The sequence below is a fragment of the Epinephelus lanceolatus genome, chromosome 21, assembly GCF_041903045.1.
Source record: "Epinephelus lanceolatus isolate andai-2023 chromosome 21, ASM4190304v1, whole genome shotgun sequence".
NCBI lineage: Eukaryota > Metazoa > Chordata > Actinopteri > Perciformes > Serranidae > Epinephelus > Epinephelus lanceolatus.
In genome coordinates, this window is record NC_135754.1 from 14,800,373 (window position 1) to 14,821,706 (window position 21,334).

The following is a 21,334-nucleotide window of genomic DNA, read 5'->3' on the forward strand; positions in this document are numbered from 1 at the left end:
CGGGCTCCTAGTCATAAAATTCCTGGAAAATTTATGAAATTAAAAAAGTTTTTTTTTTTGGGCTATTATTTAGAATATGTTCATAAAAATACCAAAACATTTCTCACATTTCACAAAATATGTTCCTTTTCTTACTAATTTAAAATCTAGTGTTGAAACGATTGAAGGGACATGATGGCAATCAACATTATTTCATTGAGTTACCACATATGCTGTGCTTCAGGCAAGGTTGCAAAACCATGTCCAGACATGCCCGTAAAACAAATGTTAATTTAACAAGAAATTAATTCAGTGTAAGTTTTCAAAATTATGATCTAAACACATGTTAAAATGTATTGACTTTCCCCAAAAAGGGGCGCAGCCTTGACGTTTTGCTAAGTACCCGTATGTGCCGATGTGGTTTGTTGGCGTATGCATCCAGTAGTTTAACTTGCGAGTAAAGTTAGCATAAATGCTAGCAGAATGCTAATGTGCAAAGCCTGGGAAGTGCGTGGTTAATAATGTGTGGCTGAACTGCTATAGAGGCTCACTTATTTTAAACTACTTAAGTAAAGTTATGGAAATGGGTTAAAATATTATGTAAAAGTTATGGAAAACTTTTGAAAAGTCGTGTAAAAATGTGAGGGAACCCTGGAAACATGAAACAATTTTAGATTTTCTTCCGTTCACAGTTGGAATATGTTTTACAGACTGTTCTGTTTGTTGTCCCTGTGCCGTCCAGAAGGTGTTGTCCGTCTGCCTGATTGCGTGTGAACGCAGCATTAGTCACACGTACACTTCTCTTTGACAAATGTAACCGCAGTTGTTGGTATTGAGATTATATTACTGAGATTTTATTTGCCTAAAGCTGCTGTCAGAATTTTCGCAGGTCGTTAAATCCCATCTGCTGAAGAGCTAATTATTCTCATTCATGTAAACATCTTTGTACTCACTGGGAGTGGTTAATGTTACTTTGAGCAGAGTCCCAGTCACAGTTGGTCTTACTGGTAGCTGATGAGACACATGCTGGTGAGGTTTTACTCATTGACTGTTGGTTTTAACTTTTTTTTTTTTTTTTTTTTGTGAGTAGATTGTGCTGTATGATTTCTGTTTTGAAAAGCTGAGTTTAGAGGACCAAACTTGCGCTCTCTTCTGGCTGTAGTATTTGGGTTGTCCTCACATAATCCGGTCCTTTAGTTGTCTCAGAATCCACAGCTTAATATCCAGGGATGTAATGAGAATCTAATATCACACTACAAAAAGCTGTTTGCACATTATTATTATTTTGTCGTGCATTCTCTCCGTTATTTCCTTATGCTGACATCTTAAAAGGCTCTGACCTTTTCCGACATGACATTTGTTTTCAGAAATGAGCCGGGTGCAGACAGAGTGCTACAAATGAGACGTTTTTTTTTTCCTCCCTCTTCTGACAATAATAAATGCAACATGTTACACAATCACGACAAGCTTAAAACAAGCGTGCACTTTGACAGTCGCGTTACCTTTCAACCTCTTACTGTAAATTAACACGTAACCAGATGTAATTAATGAGAGTTGTTTGGGGAATATTTGAGCAGAGGTGTAGAGATAATTTATTCAGCACTATTTTTTGTCTTCAGATCAGTATTTTAAATCATTTTATTGTACAAAAAAATGTTAGGGGACAGAATGAGGGATTGGTTTGAGTGTTTTTGTTAATGGAGTTCAGATTTTCCTTTTTATACATTGCTGCTGGCTAATGTATCTTGTGTGTCATTGTTAGTTTATTGGTTCTGTGGATATTCTTGTTGGTTCAATGTGTCCATACGGTAACAAAAAAGAATATGGACATAGTTAATAAGGGCAGTCCATAGCTGTATGAGAATCACACCAGTTCTATTTATCTCATAAAGGATACATATTTTTATTAGCTTCACTCTGACTGACAAAACAGACATGATTAACTTACTTTGGACACTTTCGACAAAGCATCAACATTGCACATTTCTGAAAGGGAAACCTCCTTTCTTTGTTTTAGTGTTCAGTGTGTGTGTGTGTCATCTGTTCTGTAACGCAGAACGCAACGTTTTATCTCAGTTGAAAAAAAAAAGAAGCCTCCAAATGTGTGTTTTAAAGAATACATGTTGTTACTATCCCGTTTGATACCGCCCAGGATCAACCTGGTTTATATCAGTGTGAGCTCTGTCAGTGATTTGTAACCGAATCTCAGCATACCTACAGTGAGACTTCACCGGAGTCATCTCAGACCTGTTTTGCAGAGGAACAATCCGTTTCTTTGTGCGTCGCTGGATAATATGAAAAGAGATGCTGATAAGGGAGGCTGTGCTGTGTGACTGCTACTTTCCTGAGTTGCCTCATCTCTCATTTCTCTTTGTGTTGTTTGACTTATGCATGAACTCTAATAAAACATTAGCAGTGTGTCCACATCCTTGTCGTTATTTTGTCAAGAGTTCCTACAGTTATTCTCTGCCACCACCAGCACCACTCCACTCCAGCCCTCTCCTTGGCATACCACTCTCCGCCTGGCTCCCTCTTCAGATGGTAATAGCTGGAGCTGACCTGCAGTAAACCCTCTCCGGAGGCCCATGGGCCCCACACCAGGGGCTTCCCCATTGGTCGTCTGGAATCGCCTCATCCCACAACATGGCCCCTCACATTCAGCCTCAGTCGCTGGAGCGTTTTCCCGGTCAAAAAGAAAAAGAGGGGCGTGTGTTGGACAGTAGACTGGAATACACCAGCGTACAGGAGCCCTGTTTGACTCAACATGTGCTGTTTTTAAATGAGACCTCACCGTCTCTTTAAAGTCGTGTTGCACTAAAGAGCTGGTGGATTTCTCTTGAAGAGGTAAATGGATGCTTTTATATATTTAAGGTATTAATTGAAGGAAAAATCTTTAAAAATTTTAGAAGTGTGTTCTGTTTTTTTAGGATAAAAATATATTCAAACGTGATTTGGAGAACAAATCTTGTTCTACTTGTACAGTAGCTGAGGCACCATGTGCTGCTTGTTAGTGTAAGCTTGTGTTTGTGTGTGTGTGTGTGTGTGTGAGAGAACGTGCTCCCAGAACTGCTGCAAGACACGTGTTGATAGTTAAACAGTCATCTGGACAAAAATCCAAAAACGAGTTCTAAAAATCAAGTTTCTGCATGCTCTCCCACTAAAAAAAAAGATTGATTAAACATGTCAGAGGTCATATTTTGGTAAGCATTGCTTAAACACTAATATTAATGCGTTTGCTGCAGAGACCTGAGCGTGTGGAGCAGTTGGACTCGCAAGAATCGGTTCACCACAGAGCAGAAATCCAGAGGATCCATGTTTTCTCAGGCTCTACTCCCAAGACTCTACCTCCACCTTATTGTCTATGATTCCCCTCTCCACAAGCAGCTAGCACACCCTGGTGGTTGGGCCACGGAGCATGATCACCTACATGTCAGAGGTCGAATTAAGTGGAGAAGGATCTGGGATGATGATTGTTGTGCTACAACTGGAACCATCAATGAACCTGGATAAACAGTTGCATCTTAAAGTTGCTTCGATTACTAAAACCACTGCATCTGCCAACTGTACCAAGTGAGAGTGGAACGCTGTCCAGAGCTGTGGTGCATTGTAGTTGCATTGCATGTAATGCTGACGAAGTGCAATGGATCTGCTTTGCAACACAGAACTTGGTCACACAGCAACTCAACCATGAGCACCAACGAATTTGATCAAAGCATAATCCATTATTGTACAACTGACATTCGTCACTTGATATAAGAAATCATTAAAATTAGAAATTCAATTGCAATTTGAAGCAATAAATGATAATACAAGATAATTTTGGGCACTGTTAACGGTTTTAATTAGTTGAAAATGGAGAAGTGTGTGATGGCATTCAAAAAAAGAAAGTGGCATTTGGTTGGTGCCTGGGAACCTCTATAATTCGTATAGTTTATAAACATACAGATCATTTAAAAGTGTTTGAATTCTTTGGAGCTTCTTCGTCTGGTTTAAAATATTCTGATATGTTTCACACCTGTAACCAGAATGCATTTTGTTTTACACTGTAAGGGAGTTCAGTGGCATGTTTTTTCCGGTTTGATGCTGTCACAGTCTGTTGTTTTCTAGCACTGTCTACTGTATATCTTGTACCATTTTCACTGGTGGAAAGTAACTAAATACAGCTACTCGAGTACTGTACTGAAAGGAATACTTCCGCTAATCCAGTAATCACCTTGAATTAGTGAAGTTTTTTTCTCTCTCATGCCTCCATGAAAAATGGTGAACATATTGATTTATTGATTGAGTGGGGACCATGCTTAACAACAGCAAAGCTATATCATAACGTCCGTTTGCAAACTCTCACATCATGCAGTTGTGCTTGTCTTGGGGAAGTACTGAGCATATGACTGGATAAATGAGACTTGTTGAGGATTATACTGCACGAGTTGCGTGAGACATGGAAAACTGACTTCATGATATAGTTTTGCTGTTGTTAAATGTGGTCCCCAATCAATCAATAAACCATTATGTACGCCATTTTCCATGGAGGCATGCGAGAAATACAAAAGAACTTTTCTTCAAAAACGTAAGTTAACAAAGCACGACTAACTGATTTACAAATGGTCATTTTGCGGGTGAACAATTCCTTTAAAAACATTTTTTTGTATTTCCATTTTCTGTAACTTTACACTTCTGCTCCACTACAGAGGAAATTATTGTACTTTTGACTTACATTTATTTGCTAACTTTATTTACTCGTTATTTGCAGATTCATGTTGATAATACAAAAAACATTTATTATTGCTGTTGTTATAATTATGAAGTAATATTAATATTAATATTATTATGTACTAATTTCCAGGGGTAAACTCACAAGCTACTCAGCAGTATATATAATATTAACAGCTTATCTTCACCAACTGTTGATGAACACACAAATGCATCAATAATTATAATATGATTATATATTATACATGGTTTTGAAATGGACCATTCTGCATAATGGGCCGGGGTGTAAATATAAACAGCGCAGGCAGTGTGGTTGCACTGGGACCCATGAGGTGGGGAGCCCATAGAGAGAGTGGGCCCTCTAACAATGTGTTGGGTGGAGAATGGGCCCTTATGAGTGATTGCCACCTTGGAAATATGCCTGTTTTCAAATAAGTACTCTCATTAAAACTGATGACATTACGCATTATGATTGGCTTTATGGCAGTCACAAATCCTGATTGGTTGTAGCCATGGTTGTGGCTGGAAGTTTCAGGAAATGGTTGTAACGTTAGAGAGTTTGAGGAGAGAAATAAAAATAATAAATCGAAAGTTTTCTCTTCAGCTGGATGCTGAATGAAGTATTAAAACATCAACCTGACAAGCGGCTCGGTTCGGATTAGCCTTCTTACGAGATCGGCTCCGTTCGGATTAGCCTTCTTTTAAGTTAGCATTAAGCTAACAGCTAGCGGCTAATAATAAAATGGCTAAAAAGAAGAGAAATGCATAAGAAACATAAGAAATTACTGTTAGATCGGCTCGGGGTCGGAGGGCGTCTCACAAATCAATGTTCAATGTTTCACAAATATGTGAACATATTTGACAGCATAACAGCATTGCTCCAAGGGTCAGTGCAGCCAGTGTTCAGGGTCCCAAAACAAAGAAAGACAGAACATAAAGTTAGTTACAATGACATGCTGTTATGTTTATTTATTTTTCACACTGTATACAGATAGCCTGCACATAGTGTATGATACACTAACCCTGGATTTGTGAAACATTGATTTGTGAGACGCCCTCCGACCCCAAACCGATCTAACAGTAATTTCTTATGTTTCTTATGCATTTCTCTTCTTTTTAGCCGTTTTATTATTAGCCGCTAGCTGTTAGCTTAATGCTAACTTAAAAGAAGGCTCATCCGAACCGAACCAATTTCGTAAGAAGGCTAATCCGAACCAAGCCAATCTCGTTAATGTTTCGTTTGTTTGTTTGTTAAACTTTCGATTTATTATTTTTATTTCTCTCCTCAAACTCTCTAACGTTACAACCATTTCCTGAAACTCCCAGCCACAACCATGGCTACAACCAATCAGGATTTGTGACTGCCATAAAGCCAATCATAATGCATGACGTCATCAGTAAGCGCGGGACCCTGGATAAATCTGGCAGCCCGGACACATTCGGTACTTACAACAGCACTGATAATGAGTACTTTTACTTATGTTTTATTTAAGTCATGTTTTGATGCTAATACTTGTGTACCTTTGCTGAAGTAAACTTTGAATGCAGGACTTCTACTTGTCAATGGTGCTGCTACTTTTAAAGCAAAACGGTTTGAGTACCTCTTCCCCTGCTGCCATTTTTAAGCTTAAAACCTTTTTACATAATGAGACTTTTTCATTGGCTTAACCGGTTCAATATGTCAGTACTTGAGCCTGCTGTATTAGATAACATTATATGTATTGCAAGGTGTTACTGATCTCAAACAGGGGGTCCAAAGGTCAAATCATGACCCCTCCAGTGTAAGAAATATTTAACACCTTTCCTTGAAACTTTACCACCACTCAAGTGTTTACCAAATGAGACCTGACAAATTTAAACAGATATCTGGCAGATTTCTGAGTTGTATTTTCATTTAAATGTCAAGCCCTTTCCTTTATTAAATTCCTTATTTTCCATTTTCTCTCTCTGGAAAAAAAAACCCCTTCTGGTATTCCTGGCAGGGACGTCCCTCTAACAGCTGAAATGTAAACACGTCTGCCTGCTGCCATTGATTGACATGCTGTGTTGATTTCTCATTACTAACACACTCACACACACACTTGAAGCCATTTAAAAATAATAGCATATTCCAGCCTTAAAGTGCACACTGGCTGCACACCTGCAGATGTGTGTATGTCAAAGGCCTCGGGCTATTTCACTGATCTTCATTAGCTGGTGGCTCATGCTGTCTTTCTGGTGTACTCCTCCAACCACAGAGGAAGAAAACAACAGAATGATATTTATCTGCATCCCCGTAATCCTCACCACAGCCTGGGTGAAATCTGATCGCTAAACAAGCACTCAAGATTAAATGACCTATTTGTGTTTATGATTTACTTTATATTAACGTTGCAGATCAATGGTTTCCCAATTTCTTCCACCTGCAATTCTGCTGTTTCTCGCCCTGAGCTGCTCATTTTACCCGCCAGCAGAACGACGTCTCACACAAAATAAATTCCCACACTCCTATAAATGAGAAATATTATTGTGGACGTAATTATAAACAAGATGTTAGAAGCATTAACTGGGAATGAAACCAAACGCTTTGGATTTAGAAGAGTTATTTAATAGAGGCCATTCAATGGGACACTGTGCCAGTAGCTACAGTTTCAAATATTCACCGACAACATAATATGTGCATTGACTTTTCGGGCCTGACTGGTGCCTTGCTTTCTCTTTAGCTGCCTCAAAAGACCCCCGTAGCCTCGGAGCACTTTATGCTAAGTTAATTTACCCAAATATATCCGCGGCATCATGGCAGCCCCGGCCCCCGCTATTCAACATCAACAACTTTGTTAATGGAAACTTGCTGATCCATAAACGTTTGTGCCGCCGCAGATGTTAGCTGGGGGGCAGTTCACATATGAATGTTAAAAACCCACAGATCGATGAGGGGCATTTGCAAAGGAGGCATAAGGTGTGTTTAATTATAATTGCGTCAAAGGGGGGGGTTTGTGTGTGTGTTTGTTGGGGGGAGGTGTCGCTGTTAAGGCTCATAGGCAGGGGCCTCTGTATTTAAATAGGGTCACATCTCGGCCTCACCTTGCAAGTGTTACGCTATATTAAATGCCACTCATGTTAAGTGCGTTGAAACCCTCCTCCGATGTAGCCAAGACATAATATAAAGGTTAAATTGAAAAATGTCCCTTCAACGGCGCAGGAACACGCCATGATTGATCTCCCTTGTACAGGCAAGGAAATGTTAGCCAGACCTCTGTTTCGTTAGGCCTCCTTTTAAGTGTGTGAATACAGTGTGTTATAATAAGGAGTGGCTGGATTAGAATTTAAGTGTCAGTCAATCAGGATTTCAAAAGGTCAATGAAAAAATTAGCAAAATGTTTGCAGAGGGTGGGTTTGAAATGAGCTCAGTCAGAATAGGCCTTTGTTTACAGGAGACGTGTCATAGCCGGAAAAGCACTGGTGTTACTGATAACATTAAGATGGCTGTGTCCTTTCAAATGTCCCAGTAAGCCATGATGGTGCCAACTCCTCCCAGATCCACATTACATACTAATTCTACGCAATTGAATTTTCATATTGGAAAAGTGACGAAATAGCATATACTGAAACTAGACAGTATGCATACTAAATAAGATAATGGACACTATTCTTCCACCAAAGAAATGAAGGAGTTACTTAGCTGGAAAAAATAAAAGTACTTGTGAGTGGTGGTAGAATGAAAGTAATATATCTTAAAAAAAGACATTGCCCTTGTTGCATTTAAGCACAGTAACCCAAAAAAAATGTTGGCATTGCACATGTCTGCACATTAGGGATATATTACATTTTAACAATTCATACGTATCATCAACATTTCTACGAAGTTCAAATTACATGAATATGAGGAGGAGGGATGATGGATGGCGTGACACCTGTGTGACACGGTTGCCAACAGTTTAACCACTCTTCAAGACAAACAACAAAAGTGGGTCTTTTTCTTACTAGAGTTCTGGATGTTTCTAGTCATATTTGTGGCGACAAAACCGTGTCGTTTAAGCTAAAACATGATCTCTTTTTAACCCTAACCAAGTAGGTTTGCACTTAAACCTAACTACATTCAAAACATAGAACTGAAACATTAAGAAATGTTAAGTGTCAACATATCCGCTACATATAAAACATATATATCTGTGGTTTGCAGAAATGCACAATGCCAACATTTATACTGCCGCTTGGGTCATGCATTTCCATGCTACATGCTAATGTATACATTATTTACCATATGATAATTTTTAACAGTACACCGATTTTTTTGCAGTATGCCAAAAATCAGGAAGAAAACAGGAAATGATGCAATACATGCACTGTGCAAATGCGGTCACACTGCGACTTTAAAATGACAATAAATGCAGAGGCAGCAAAAATGTTTCACCAAAATTCAGTAGAAATGTGTTTGTATGGATACTGCATTTTTTAATTAACCTAAATATTGTCACTTTTCCAACATACAATCTGTATAGTATTAGTTTTTAGGATGGGTTTGGGACACAGTTACTTTGACAATGCAAAGTCACAGTCTGACTGACCTATTGTACTGTTTTCTTCTAGTGTGAAAGTGTAAAACATGGATTTTTCTTTAGTATCTTAACTGCTGTAACCCTTCACATTACTGTATAGAAATTGTGTATTTTATGGATTTGGGACATGCTGGCAGTGAGCCATTCAGCCATTACTAATTTTGTTACCTAACCTGTGCTTTTCCTACTGTGACATGTCAAAATGTCTTCTGTAGCGAAATAAAGAATGTAAAAAAGCTGCTTGCCAACTTTGTCGGAAAATGTTCGCAGGAAAAGAAAAGATTAGAGGCATGCAGGCATCAGGTGAAAACCTCATGATCATATTTTGGTGAGTGTTGGATGTTGTATGCTGTATGTGATATGAAAAGATTTTTTTTTTTAATTGAAATTTTGAAACTCTTTTCACTGAAAAAAAAATTCAGTCTAAAACAAGGCAGATCATTTGCTTTTTCCTGTTCACATTGCTTTCCAGAAAAACTGAAATATCACCATCCTTAATTACATCCTTAATATTAATTATATACTTGTGTTTTTCAAAAGGAAAAGTTTCAAAATGCTAATTATTTAATTTTTTCATCACTTATAGGACCTTTTTCATCACACTGGCAAAAAATATGCCTTCATATAATTTGTTTCCTTATTCCTACTTTACTGGGATGTTTGAGCTTCATGGTGCAGAATAGAGTTCATGTGCTGGAGGAAAAAAGTTTCTCTGTGCTCACCTTAAATCTGAGTTTGAGACATGTGAGAATGACAAGTATTTTTTTTATACGTATTAAAACATGCCTGGAGGGGATTTTAAAAAATCCAAAGTTGTGTAATGCTGTCAGAAACATTTATCTTGACAGTCACTGAAATAAGGTAGGAGAAATAATATGCCCAAATCTACCATTAATCGGTAATAAATATGATAAATTACATAAATCATGTTTCAGTTTAACAAGCAATGTCTGGATAAATGAATGACGGAAAAACCATAAGATTCTCTCTAAACAAAGAAATTCGTCTAACTTGTGATCTGAGGATAATCCAATAACTCCATGAATTGGAGTTGATTTACCCACTCTGATTTTAGACACATCATATCTGTGCTGTGTATATACATATAGAGAATACTGTAAACTAGTCTATGTCAGCACTGGACACTGCACATACAGTATAATGACAATATGAATACTGCTCTGTGTTGTTCACATTTTATCTTTTGGATGAACTCTCAGTCGGCATGATGCTTTCTTTACGTGACTTCTTTCCATATAGAATCCATCATCACACAATACTGTACCTTTATACTTTGCTACATTACATTTTCAAGTCAGTAAATTCCTCTTGTGGAGTTTCCTTTCAGTCTTTGGATGTCCTTACAGTACTTCCCAGTTTTGGACACAGATGATAATGAAAGAAGAAGTTCAGTCTCTGTTTCCTCTCTTACAGAGTCCAGAAGTGCAGGTTCAGATGTTGGGGCTCCAGAACATGTATGGACGGCCCTGTGGGCCCTATGTGAACAGGGCCGTGGGGGGATCTGAACCCAGGCAAGGGTGGATCCGGGGTGGATAGGATGTAGTCAATGCTAAACTTGATCTCTGACTCTGGTTTCCCCTGCTGGGTAGGGTTTGGGATGAGGTGGTTCTGCTGGGGGCCCGGCCTCGGCCTCTCAGGGTTCAAAGGGCAGAGGGTGGAGTCGGGTTCAGGGCGCCGGGCTGCGGGTACGTGCTGATTGCTGTGGCTCTCCAGAGGGTGGAAAGGGGGTTCTCCTGAATCACGGAAGCCGATTTTCATGTTCCTCCTGCGCCGGCGACGCCGAAAGTTGCCATTTTCAAAGAGGTCGAGCATGGATTCACAGCCAGTGGCAAAAGTCCAGTAGTTACCCTTTCCCTTCTCGTTGCCCTCTGTCCGAGGAACCTACAGGAATTATAAAAAATTAAAATATCACACAACCAGTAAAAATAGGTGAAAAACACTTCTATAGAAAAGATGAAAAGAAACAAGAAGAAAGAGAAATATTCCCTTTAACAGATACTAAAACACTTTAATATCTCCTTAAATTTACATCACTTCCCAGCATCCCCTGTGTGTTGTGGTGTACCTTGATGAAGCAGCTGTTGAGAGACAGGTTGTGTCTGATGGAGTTCTGCCAGGCTCTCTGGTTGGAGCGGTAGTAAGGAAATCTCTTCATGATGAACTCGTAGATGCCCGACAGAGTGACCCGCTGCTCGGGGCTCTGCTGGATGGCCATGGCTATCAGAGCTATGTAACTGACACACAGACACACACTTTCATCAGGCTACACAGTGTGCCAAGTGTAATAAAAAGCTATCACATTATAAAGGCTCTCTTTGTGTCGACTTTTATGAGTAAAAATAGTAATAAATGCAAAATCTGCCAGTTATTTTCCTTTTATCTGACCATGCATGGATCATTAATAAAGATTTTTTTTGTTTGTTTGTTTGCCAAAAACGGCAAAAACAGACAAAGAAACATACAGTTTTATGTTACATGAGAAGTAATATGTGATTTTATTTATTTTTGTTTTTTATCAGATTAACATTATGTTTGTGAGAAGAATTCAGAAAATTCAAAAATGTCAACAAGCTGATGAAGACATGTTAGGTGTATATTTTGAGTTGGTAAAGAAGACCAAATTACTGAAGATGGAAAGGAAAGTTTTAAATATTATTTTTCAAGTCACTTAGAGTTTAATAAACAAATGCATGTAGTCACAAGAAGCTAGGCTGTGGTATAAAAACAGCTTTAATTTTATATTACTTGAAACGATTTTTTAAAAATAAAAAGAGACTGGAAATGAATACAAAATGATGTGCAGTGCACCGCTGAAGGGAAATGATGCACTCTGCACTGCTCTTAAATCAAGGCTAATTCTTTATGATGATAAATGTTTTAAAAGCTATCATACAAAATGTGTATATTATGTACACGGAAAAAAACATGATCATGGCTGCAGTAAAAAAAAACACTTAATTAAAAAAATAAAAAAATAAAGTTTTATTTTGTCTGAACAAAACTCGATGAAAAAGAACTCAAATCAAAGTGAAAACAAAGTTAATTTTACGCTTTTAAATGGAATAAAAAATGAGGAAAAATACACTTTAAAGGCCAAATATTAGGCAAAAGAACTTTATTTATCATTTTTTTAGATCAAAAACCTGAATCCAACTGGATATAACATACTTGTAAATAAAGTTACAGCTCTTGAATTAAAAAGAAAAATATATATATATGTATAGAAAAAGGTCCCTACCTGTATGCGGGTCTGCACATTTTCTTCTCCTCGTCCGTGCTGGATGAAGGGTATCCGTCTCCATCGTAGTTGAAACAGTTGAAAGGGTAGTTGGAGTTGTCAAACATATTTACACTTTGTCGGATCGGATGTGATGTGATCCAAACTGTTTGGCTCCTCTGACTCTCCTGGCCAAAGCCCAGCAGCAACACCCTGTCCTGCTGCTCTGCTCTGTCACCATGCTCTGCTCAGCCAGCTGACACTCACTCTGAGCTCTGCTGATGACTGCTGCCTGCAGCCCCCCTTCTCCCCTCCTCGTCCCAGCTGCTCTCCAGGAGCGGCTGCAGGTCTCGAGACGTGGGACCACCTCTCTGTGGGATTTCAACTCCTTGTTATGGACTTGTTTCAGGTTTCAGATTCACAAAAGTTGATTTTAGGATATCCAAAGGCCAAGTGGCAAAAATAAAGATGGCCTACTGTATCTCATCTTTTAATTTAAGAGTAAAGGATGTTTTGCCATTGCAGTGAAGAGTAAAGATGTAAAGTCCGGCAAACAGGAAATACTGAAATGCAGATGCCAGTGGGCTTCAGTGCATCAAATTGCCCTTGGCTATGCACTGTAGCTGTTAGGCTGCAGGATATTTGTTGAACTACAAATGGCAGCTGTTTTTGGTCAGTTACCTGATTTAGATCAGACAAACTCTTTACAAGATGCCCCACAGAGTTAGCATCGCATTTCTATGAGATTGTTGCAGTCGCAATGGTCAGTCGATGCAGCTGAACCAGAGATATCTTCTTTTTTATTCCACACATTCCTATTTCTTGTCAAAAACTTGGTGCCTACATTACCCATAATGTAACTTGGCCAAAGACAGTTCTGTTGGAAATCTATGTGTGTTATGCTAGTCGCGGCTAATGTAGCCTCAAGCCACTAGCATCAAACAAACTTTTTAAACATGTAGTCTTCAGATGCCACTCACACTGCCTCAAGTGACATCACTTGAGGCAGTTTATCAGATCACAGGCAGCTCCTTCTGAAGCCGCAAAAAGCTTTAATCAACATGTTTCACAAACACAACTGCGCTTCTCGACACTTGTAAACACACTTTGACATGCGATATCAGTGGAGTGCCCTTTAACTCGGGCTCGACTGAGCTGGTCCAGATCAGTCAGTCTCTCGGTAGCAGCCTGGTCATCAGTTTGCTGGACAAACGTCTCCTCTCCCCCACCTCCGGCAGGATTCTGGGTGGTCTGCATGGGCTCGTAGGCTGCCCTCATGTTTTATTTTGGTTCTTTTATAGCCTAATCTCTGTAACCATACTTAAAACAGCGATCCCCAAACCAACAAACAAGATCCCTTGCATCTTTGTTTTCTTTCTTTCTCTGTTAACTCTTTGGGGTGTGTGTGTGTGTGTGTGTGTGTGTGTGTCCTCTCTGGCAGACGTTTAGTCAACAACGGGAAGTTTTGTAGATGCTATCTATAATGCTCTTTAATGGCCATAAATTGTTTCCGTGTCTATAAAACAGGGGGATGTGTATTTTGAAGGGATCTAAATGGGGCAATTGGAGGTCTCCCGTGAGGCGACAGAGGCCGGGAAAACAGCCTGAGGACTGCAGGGCCTCTGTGTGTGGCCCCGCTGGTGTAGGAGGAGCCTATAGGCGCTATATTGGTCGGTCCAGGCACATTAAGCCAATTCTCTCTTTATTTCTGACAGACTGATGAAGCAGCTAAAAGGTCAATGGTGTACTCAATTTTAGATGCAGGCCCAGATTTTTAAAATGGATTCTTGGTGGATGTTGAAGATGAATGACTATGAATCTAGATTGATCAGTGGTCCGAATATTTATTTCTTCTCTTCAAACACAAAATCATGTCCTGTACAGGTAAAATAAATTCCACGAGGCTGAGTGTAACCATGAACGACCATAGCTATTACTGAGGATTTCTGACATGCTATACTGAATTTTTCATGACTTTTTAAGTCATGGTTTACTATGACTTCCTTATGACTTTTTATGACATGCTATACTGTGACTTTTTTTTTTTTTAATGATTTTTGTCGACATACTATACTATGACGCTGTTTCAGGATTTTTGTCGACATACTATACTATGACTTTTTGTCATGGTTTTTGACAACATAGTATACTATGATGTTTTTTCATGGTTGTTGACGACATACTATACTATGATGTTTTTTTTATGATTTTGGACAACATACTATACAGTGACATTTTTTCATGATTTTTGACGACATACTGTACTATGATGTTTTTTCATGATTTTGGACGACATACTATACTATGAGATTTTTTTCATAGTTTTTGACGACATACTATACTATGACTTTTTTTATGATTTTGGATGACATACTATACTATTACATTTTTTCACGATTTTGGACAATATACTATACTATGACTTTTTTTGTGATTTTGGACAACATACTATGCTATGACATTTTTTCGTGATTTTGGACTACATACTATACTATGACTTTTTTTCATGGTTGTTGACGACATACTGTACTATGACATTTTTTCAGGATTTTGGACTACATACTATACTATGACTTTTTTTCATGATTTCTATACTGTGAGATTTTTTTCATAGTTTTTGACGACATACTATACTATGACATTTTTTTATGATTTTGGATGACATACTATACTATTACATTTTTTCACGATTTTGGACAATATACTATACTATGACTTTTTTTGTGATTTTGGACAACATACTATGCTATGACATTTTTTCGTGATTTTGGACTACATACTATACTATGACTTTTTTTCATGGTTGTTGACGACATACTGTACTATGACATTTTTTCAGGATTTTGGACTACATACTATACTAAGACTTTTTTTCATGATTTTTGTTAACATAATATACTATGACGTTTTTCCATGATTTTTGTTGACATACTATATTATGACTTTTTTTCATGGTTGTTGACAACATACTGTACTATGATGTTTTTTCATGATTTTGGACGACATACTATACAATGACGTTTTTTCATGATTTTGGAAAACATACTATACTATGACTTTTTTCATAGTTTTTGACGACATACTATTTCTATGACGTTTTTCCATGATTTTGGACGACATACTATACTATGACTTTTTTCACGATTTTGGATGACATACTATACTATGACACTTTTTTTCGGATTTTTGACGACACAGTATACTATGACATTTTTTCATCATTTTGGACGACATACTATAGTATGACTTTTTTTATGATTTTGAATGACATACTATACTATTACATTTTTTCACGATTTTGGACAATATACTATACTATGACTTTTTTCGTGATTTTGGACGACATACTATACTATGATGTTTTTTCATGGTTTTTGACGACATACTATACTATTACATTTTTTCATGATTTTGGATGACATACTATACTATGACTTTTTTTCATAGTTTTTGACGACATACTATACTATGACTTTTTTTATGGTTGTTGACGACATACTATACTATGATGTTTTTTTTCATGATTTTGGACGACATACTATACAGTGACATTTTTTCATGATTTTTGATGACATACTGTACTATGATGTTTTTTCATGATTTTGGACGACATACTGTACTATGATGTTTTTTCATGATTTTGGACGACATACTATACAATGATGTTTTTTCATGATTTTGGAAAACATACTATACTATGACTTTTTTCATGGTTTTTGATGACATACTATTTCTATGACGTTTTTCCATGAGTTTGGACGACATACTATACAATGACGTTTTTTCATGATTTTTGTCGACATACTATTTCTATGACGTTTTTACATGATTTTGGACAACATACTATACTATGACTTTTTTTCACGATTTTGGATGACATACTATACTATGACATTTTTTTTATGATTTTGGATGTCATACTATACTATGACACTTTTTTTCGGATTTTTGACGACACACTATACTATGACATTTTTTCATCATTTTGGACGACATTCTATGTTTTATGTTTCCCGCTCAACCAAGCGGGAAACATAGAACCCTTTTTGTGTAAGCTGGGAACATACAGTAGAAGCTGTTTTGCAGGGTTAAGTGGGGAACATAGAACCCGGGAAACATAGACCCCTGGAAACATAGGGATTACCCCGTTATTTAGGTCATCTTTTATATCAAACTATACTATGACTTTTCTAAATTATTCAGTTTTCATTGTCTTCTATAGTATTACCTTTTTATTGCATATTTATGACTTTTTCATGACATCCAGCTGGCTTTTATTTCGTTCAGTTTTCTTGCAATCTTTGTAGCAGTCCATCAAATAATACATTTTCTGAAAATAAATCAGTGTTCCTTCATCACATCTTTGCTCAACCAGTACTGGTTTGTAGTCTTCAGTAATACCAGTGGTGGAATATAACTAAGTACACACATTTCACATTACTTTGCACTCCACCACAACTTTGAAAGAAGTACAGATGATGCATTTGACAGATGTAGCTTACTTTACCAAGAGATTTACATACCAAAGACATGAGTCTATAAAATATAATGTATTTGTTTAAATCAAACTAATCAACAGAATATAAGATAATCCAAATTAGCACCATGGTGACCAAATACAATAGCAAAATGCTGCCTACCCACTGATGGAGAAACAGAAATGTAACACCAGCCTTTTTTGTGTGTGTGTGGTTTTTATTTATTTATTTATGGGATTAGGGTTATTTTATTATGACATTGAGTAATTCTACTTTTGATCATTTCAAGCACAGTTTGCTGATACTCGTACTTTTACTCAAGTAAATCTTCATTGCAGGACTTTACCTTTTTGAGAATTTTTATTACTTAAGTTAGGATAAATACTTCCACCATTGCTGAGTACTACATTATTGGGTTCATACACTTAACCACAAAGCAACATAACTGATTTCACTGAACAAGTAGCAACTGAAGTGCTAAAATGACCTGCGCTCATTCAGCTGTTAGGAGTTGGATGAGTCTGTTTACTCCAGACAAGAAAAACAGATTGATTCATACACAGCTGTAAACAGACCAGCAGAGAGAGGCAGTGTCGAGGAGAAGAGGAGGTCACCGTATCAGGTTGGTTTGAACTTAGATCAGATAAGCACCTCATGGTTCACTCCCATGACGAGGCTTCCTCTGGCGTCCTGTCTGCGGCTGGCCGTGGTGATTACAGCCCTTAGTTCTCCTCTGGTCACTCTCTGTCCCTCTGATGGTTGTCTCAGACTTCCTCCATTCATAGCTCTGTCTGCCTGTGTGTGGGTGGGTGTGTGTGTGTACACATGCATTTATGTAAACCAACCAAGTAGCTTTTCCGGGGGCTGTTCTGTGAGGAAAGGTTATCAAAACACAACAGTACACTGGGAACTGTAAACATGCTTGTGCACAGAGCTGGGGCTGAGGGCCATTTTCTTTTGCACTGTACTGTGCAGCCATCCTCAGTGCCACCATTCATTGTCAAATTACACTGTGTTATAGATAAGAGCTCCAAAACAGGCCTGTGTTCACCTGGGGGTTCAGATGAAGCAGCTAAAAAAAACAACAACGGCATTTTATGGGGTCTGTTGTGTTTATCTCAAGTAGAGTTAGTAGTATGCTGCATTTTTAACAAGAGAACGGCTGGGTACTTCATGTAAACTTATTCATTAATGTCACAAAATGCTCCGTAACATAAAAAAAAAAAAAAACTGCACAAAAATAATACTAAACAAACTCCAAGGGAATCAAAGCGTTGCTCCTGTGCGCTAATTCCCAAATCTTTTCCAGATTATGCAGAACAGAAGGACAAATACTCACACACACGCCCAGGGGCCCAAGGTTGCTAATTAAGTCCCTGATCTCCCATCATTGTGCAATGACTGGAAGTCAGATTTCCATGGGCTACTTGTCTTTCTTGTCATCAGTTTTTCATTGGAAAACCTACTACTTTCATTTCGGTAATTATGAAATGTTACAGTTGGATTGTGATTCCTTCAAATATAAATTCCCCCTGCATTCAGTTAGCTTATTGTTACATTATTACCTTCACTGTGCAGAATGATGTATGTGCAGAGTCGGACTCTGAGTCTCTCTCAGCCTGTTTTAATGTGGAAACTTGAACGTTCAAGTGTACAAAAACATAGAAAATGGACTTATAAGTGCAGTTTTAAAGTTGCAGACATCTTGTTTCCAGCAGTTAAGCTTTTAAATTGGTATAAGAGTCTGGATTTTTAAATAAGTGAAAAGAAAGTAAATGTAATGTAATCTTTCTAATGAGGTAATTTAACTTTTTAAAATATATATTTGGGGCTTTATTGCCTTTCCTTGATAGGACAGCTATAATGTGAATGGGGGAATTACATGTGGGTTGAAATTGAACCCATGGCCATTGCGCCAAGGACACAGCCTTTGTACATAGGGCACCTGTGAGCTACTGGGCACCCTGCTGATTAATTTTTTTTGTAGATAAAACCATATGACACACAAACTAATATTCGAGTAGGCTTAAGATTAGTTTACTAGTAAAGTAAGAGTATTTTTATTTGTCTTAACAATATTACCCGTTGTTTGATGTCAAATGATTCTGTAGAAAATATATTAAATAAACATTAGCCTAGTTAAAAAATATTACTATAGTTCAACATTTTGAGAAATACACATATTTGCTTTCTTTCTTGTTTTTATCGAATTTTGTGCCTATTGTGCACTTTATTTTGTTTTCTATTGTTACTCTTAATATTTCTATGTACTGTGTGCTCTAATACTGTATTTTTCAATTTCTATAGTTGTATTTTAATACTTTAGTGCTTTCTAGATTGTACAGCACTTTGGCAAACCTCGGTTGTTTTAAATGTGCTATATAAATAAATTTGACCTTGACCTTGACCTTGACCTTTCTGAGAGTGACATGAGGAGCTTTTACTGTTGCATTTTTGACAGATCCAGTTTTTTCCCCTGTGGTAATTAGCTTAGCTTAGCTTAGCTTAGCTTAGCTTAGCTTAGCTTAACACACAAACTTGGACATGAAGTTGCACTCTCTTAATGCACTCTCTTAAAGAATGAAAATATATATATTAGAATATTTTCTGATCATTTTCTATGTATCACACTGTAATGCTACTGTGAGTAAGAGTCCTTGTTTGTGTTGTTTAGTGGTTGTTTTATTGAGTTAGGTGTCCACAGTAGTGGTAATTAGCTGAGTAGTGTTTCCTGGGGAGTGAAAAGAGGGTTATGTGTGTATATCGCTTTATTCCTTGCCAGAACATCTGTTTCTCTGTGGTGAAGAAACAGGAAATGTTAATGGAGAATTAGCTAACAAGAAAGCTACGAGTTAAGGGAAGCAGCAGGTTAGTCACCCTGCCTTTGTTGTTTACCAGGGACATCTAAACCTTAGGTTGGCTGTTGCTGAAGCAGATGCACATCGTCTCCTCATTGTTCTTATTCCATTCACCAAGCTACCCCACACTGCTACAGTACCTTTAGTCCTGCAAGTGTGTACTTTTAAAAAAAGTCTGTGATCACTGGAGGCGTTTATACCATTAACCTGGAGTGGTAGTTAAACTGTTGAAGGCTTTTGTAATGCCATCAAATTCAAGGTCAAAGGTCAAAGTACTTACTGTAGTGGTTCTTCAAATGGTAGGTATCTTACTGTCAATGTCAAAGTCAGTCACTACTCACGTGAAGGAGTACTCAGCCTGTGAACATGGTGAAGGGAATTCTTTAAATTTACAGAATTTTTTTTCTTGCTACTTCCAAAGGGGGTGTCTAAGTGCAGGTTTCACCTTAAAGAGAAAATACGCCCAATTTTTTTTTTAAATTCACACGTTATTCCTATGGTCTAAGACAGTTTAAAGAAATGTTAGTAAGCATGAAAATTCTCTCCTAAATCCAAAGACTAGAGTGCTTAAACTCAAACTTGTGATGTCATTGGGTATAAAGTCTGGAGCTGCTCCATAGACAGTGAACTAGGGAAGATGTTCTAGATTAGACTAATAGCACTCAGGGAAAAACCCGGGTATATAGGTACATTTTCTGTTTCAGAACTGCAGTGTTAATTATGTTGACGAAAGTGATGACGAAAATGTTTTGTCAATGACCTTTTTCCATGACGAAAACAAGATGATAGCAGTGTACGAGTGTATAGCAATTATTTGTAGTTGTAGAGACAAAGTGTCTGAATGAAATATTTATACGACCTGTCACCTAGATTCTAATTTCCGATACATGAATTAGCCTACGTGGATTAATTTTAAGATTTAAAAAAAAACATAGAAAACGTATTGAATTAAAGTAATGACTAAAATGTCATAAATTTTCATCGACCCTCAGTTTTGTACTTTCGTCAAATGAAACTAGACTATAACGTTAAAGGATAAGAATGACTAAAATGTGACTACAACTAATAAGCAAGACAAAATCTATGATAGCTGTCAAAATTACCACTGCAGAACACTACGACAGAATAAAGCTCATGTGGGTATCAAGAAGAAAACAAGCCTTCTGTTGGTCAAAAAACAAATAAGGCTCCCATTGATTTTCCATTGATTTGCCACACACTATACTTAATGACATCATGAGTTTGAAACTTGCTTCTCTGGTTTCTGGCTTTGAGAGAGAGCTCATGTTCACAAATATTGATCAAACCTTCCTAGGCCATGGAAATAACATATTGGAATTCTTAATGTAGGTGGTGTTCCCTTTTAAGTAGCATCCTCTCAATATTGTCCTCAAACACTAATCATGAATGATCACATAGGCTTTACAGGTTGTAAGACAAACCCTGCAGTTGAACTACATGGATAATTACCTCCCATGATAATGACACATACAAGAGATACTTTGGATAAAAAAGATATAAATGCATTATAAC

The 21,334-nt window shown here is 37.5% G+C and overlaps 1 protein-coding gene across 1 annotated transcript; it reads right to left on the minus strand.

Moving 5' to 3' along the window:
* Nucleotides 1-9,884: 9,884 nt before the first annotated feature.
* Nucleotides 9,885-12,691, minus strand: foxl3 (forkhead box L3). The gene is made up of 3 exons (XM_033612348.2): nt 12,487-12,691; nt 11,314-11,482; nt 9,885-11,129 (listed from the first exon to the last, which is right to left on the minus strand). Exons 1-3 carry the CDS (start codon nt 12,591-12,593, stop codon nt 10,656-10,658), a joined length of 750 nt encoding a protein of 249 aa, XP_033468239.1. The 5' UTR covers nt 12,594-12,691; the 3' UTR covers nt 9,885-10,655.
* Nucleotides 12,692-21,334: the final 8,643 nt, after the last annotated feature.

Bases quoted from the DNA above. Each gene is read 5' to 3' on its own strand.
- foxl3 (XM_033612348.2), bottom strand. From the start codon at position 12,593: ATGTTTGACAACTCCAACTACCCTTTCAACTGTTTCAACTACGATGGA. The intron at 11,483-12,486 runs GTAGGGACCTTT...TCTGTGTGTCAG, and splicing joins ATGTGCAGACCCGCATACAG to TTACATAGCTCTGATAGCCA. The intron at 11,130-11,313 runs GTACACCACAAC...TAATTCCTGTAG, and splicing joins TCAACAGCTGCTTCATCAAG to GTTCCTCGGACAGAGGGCAA.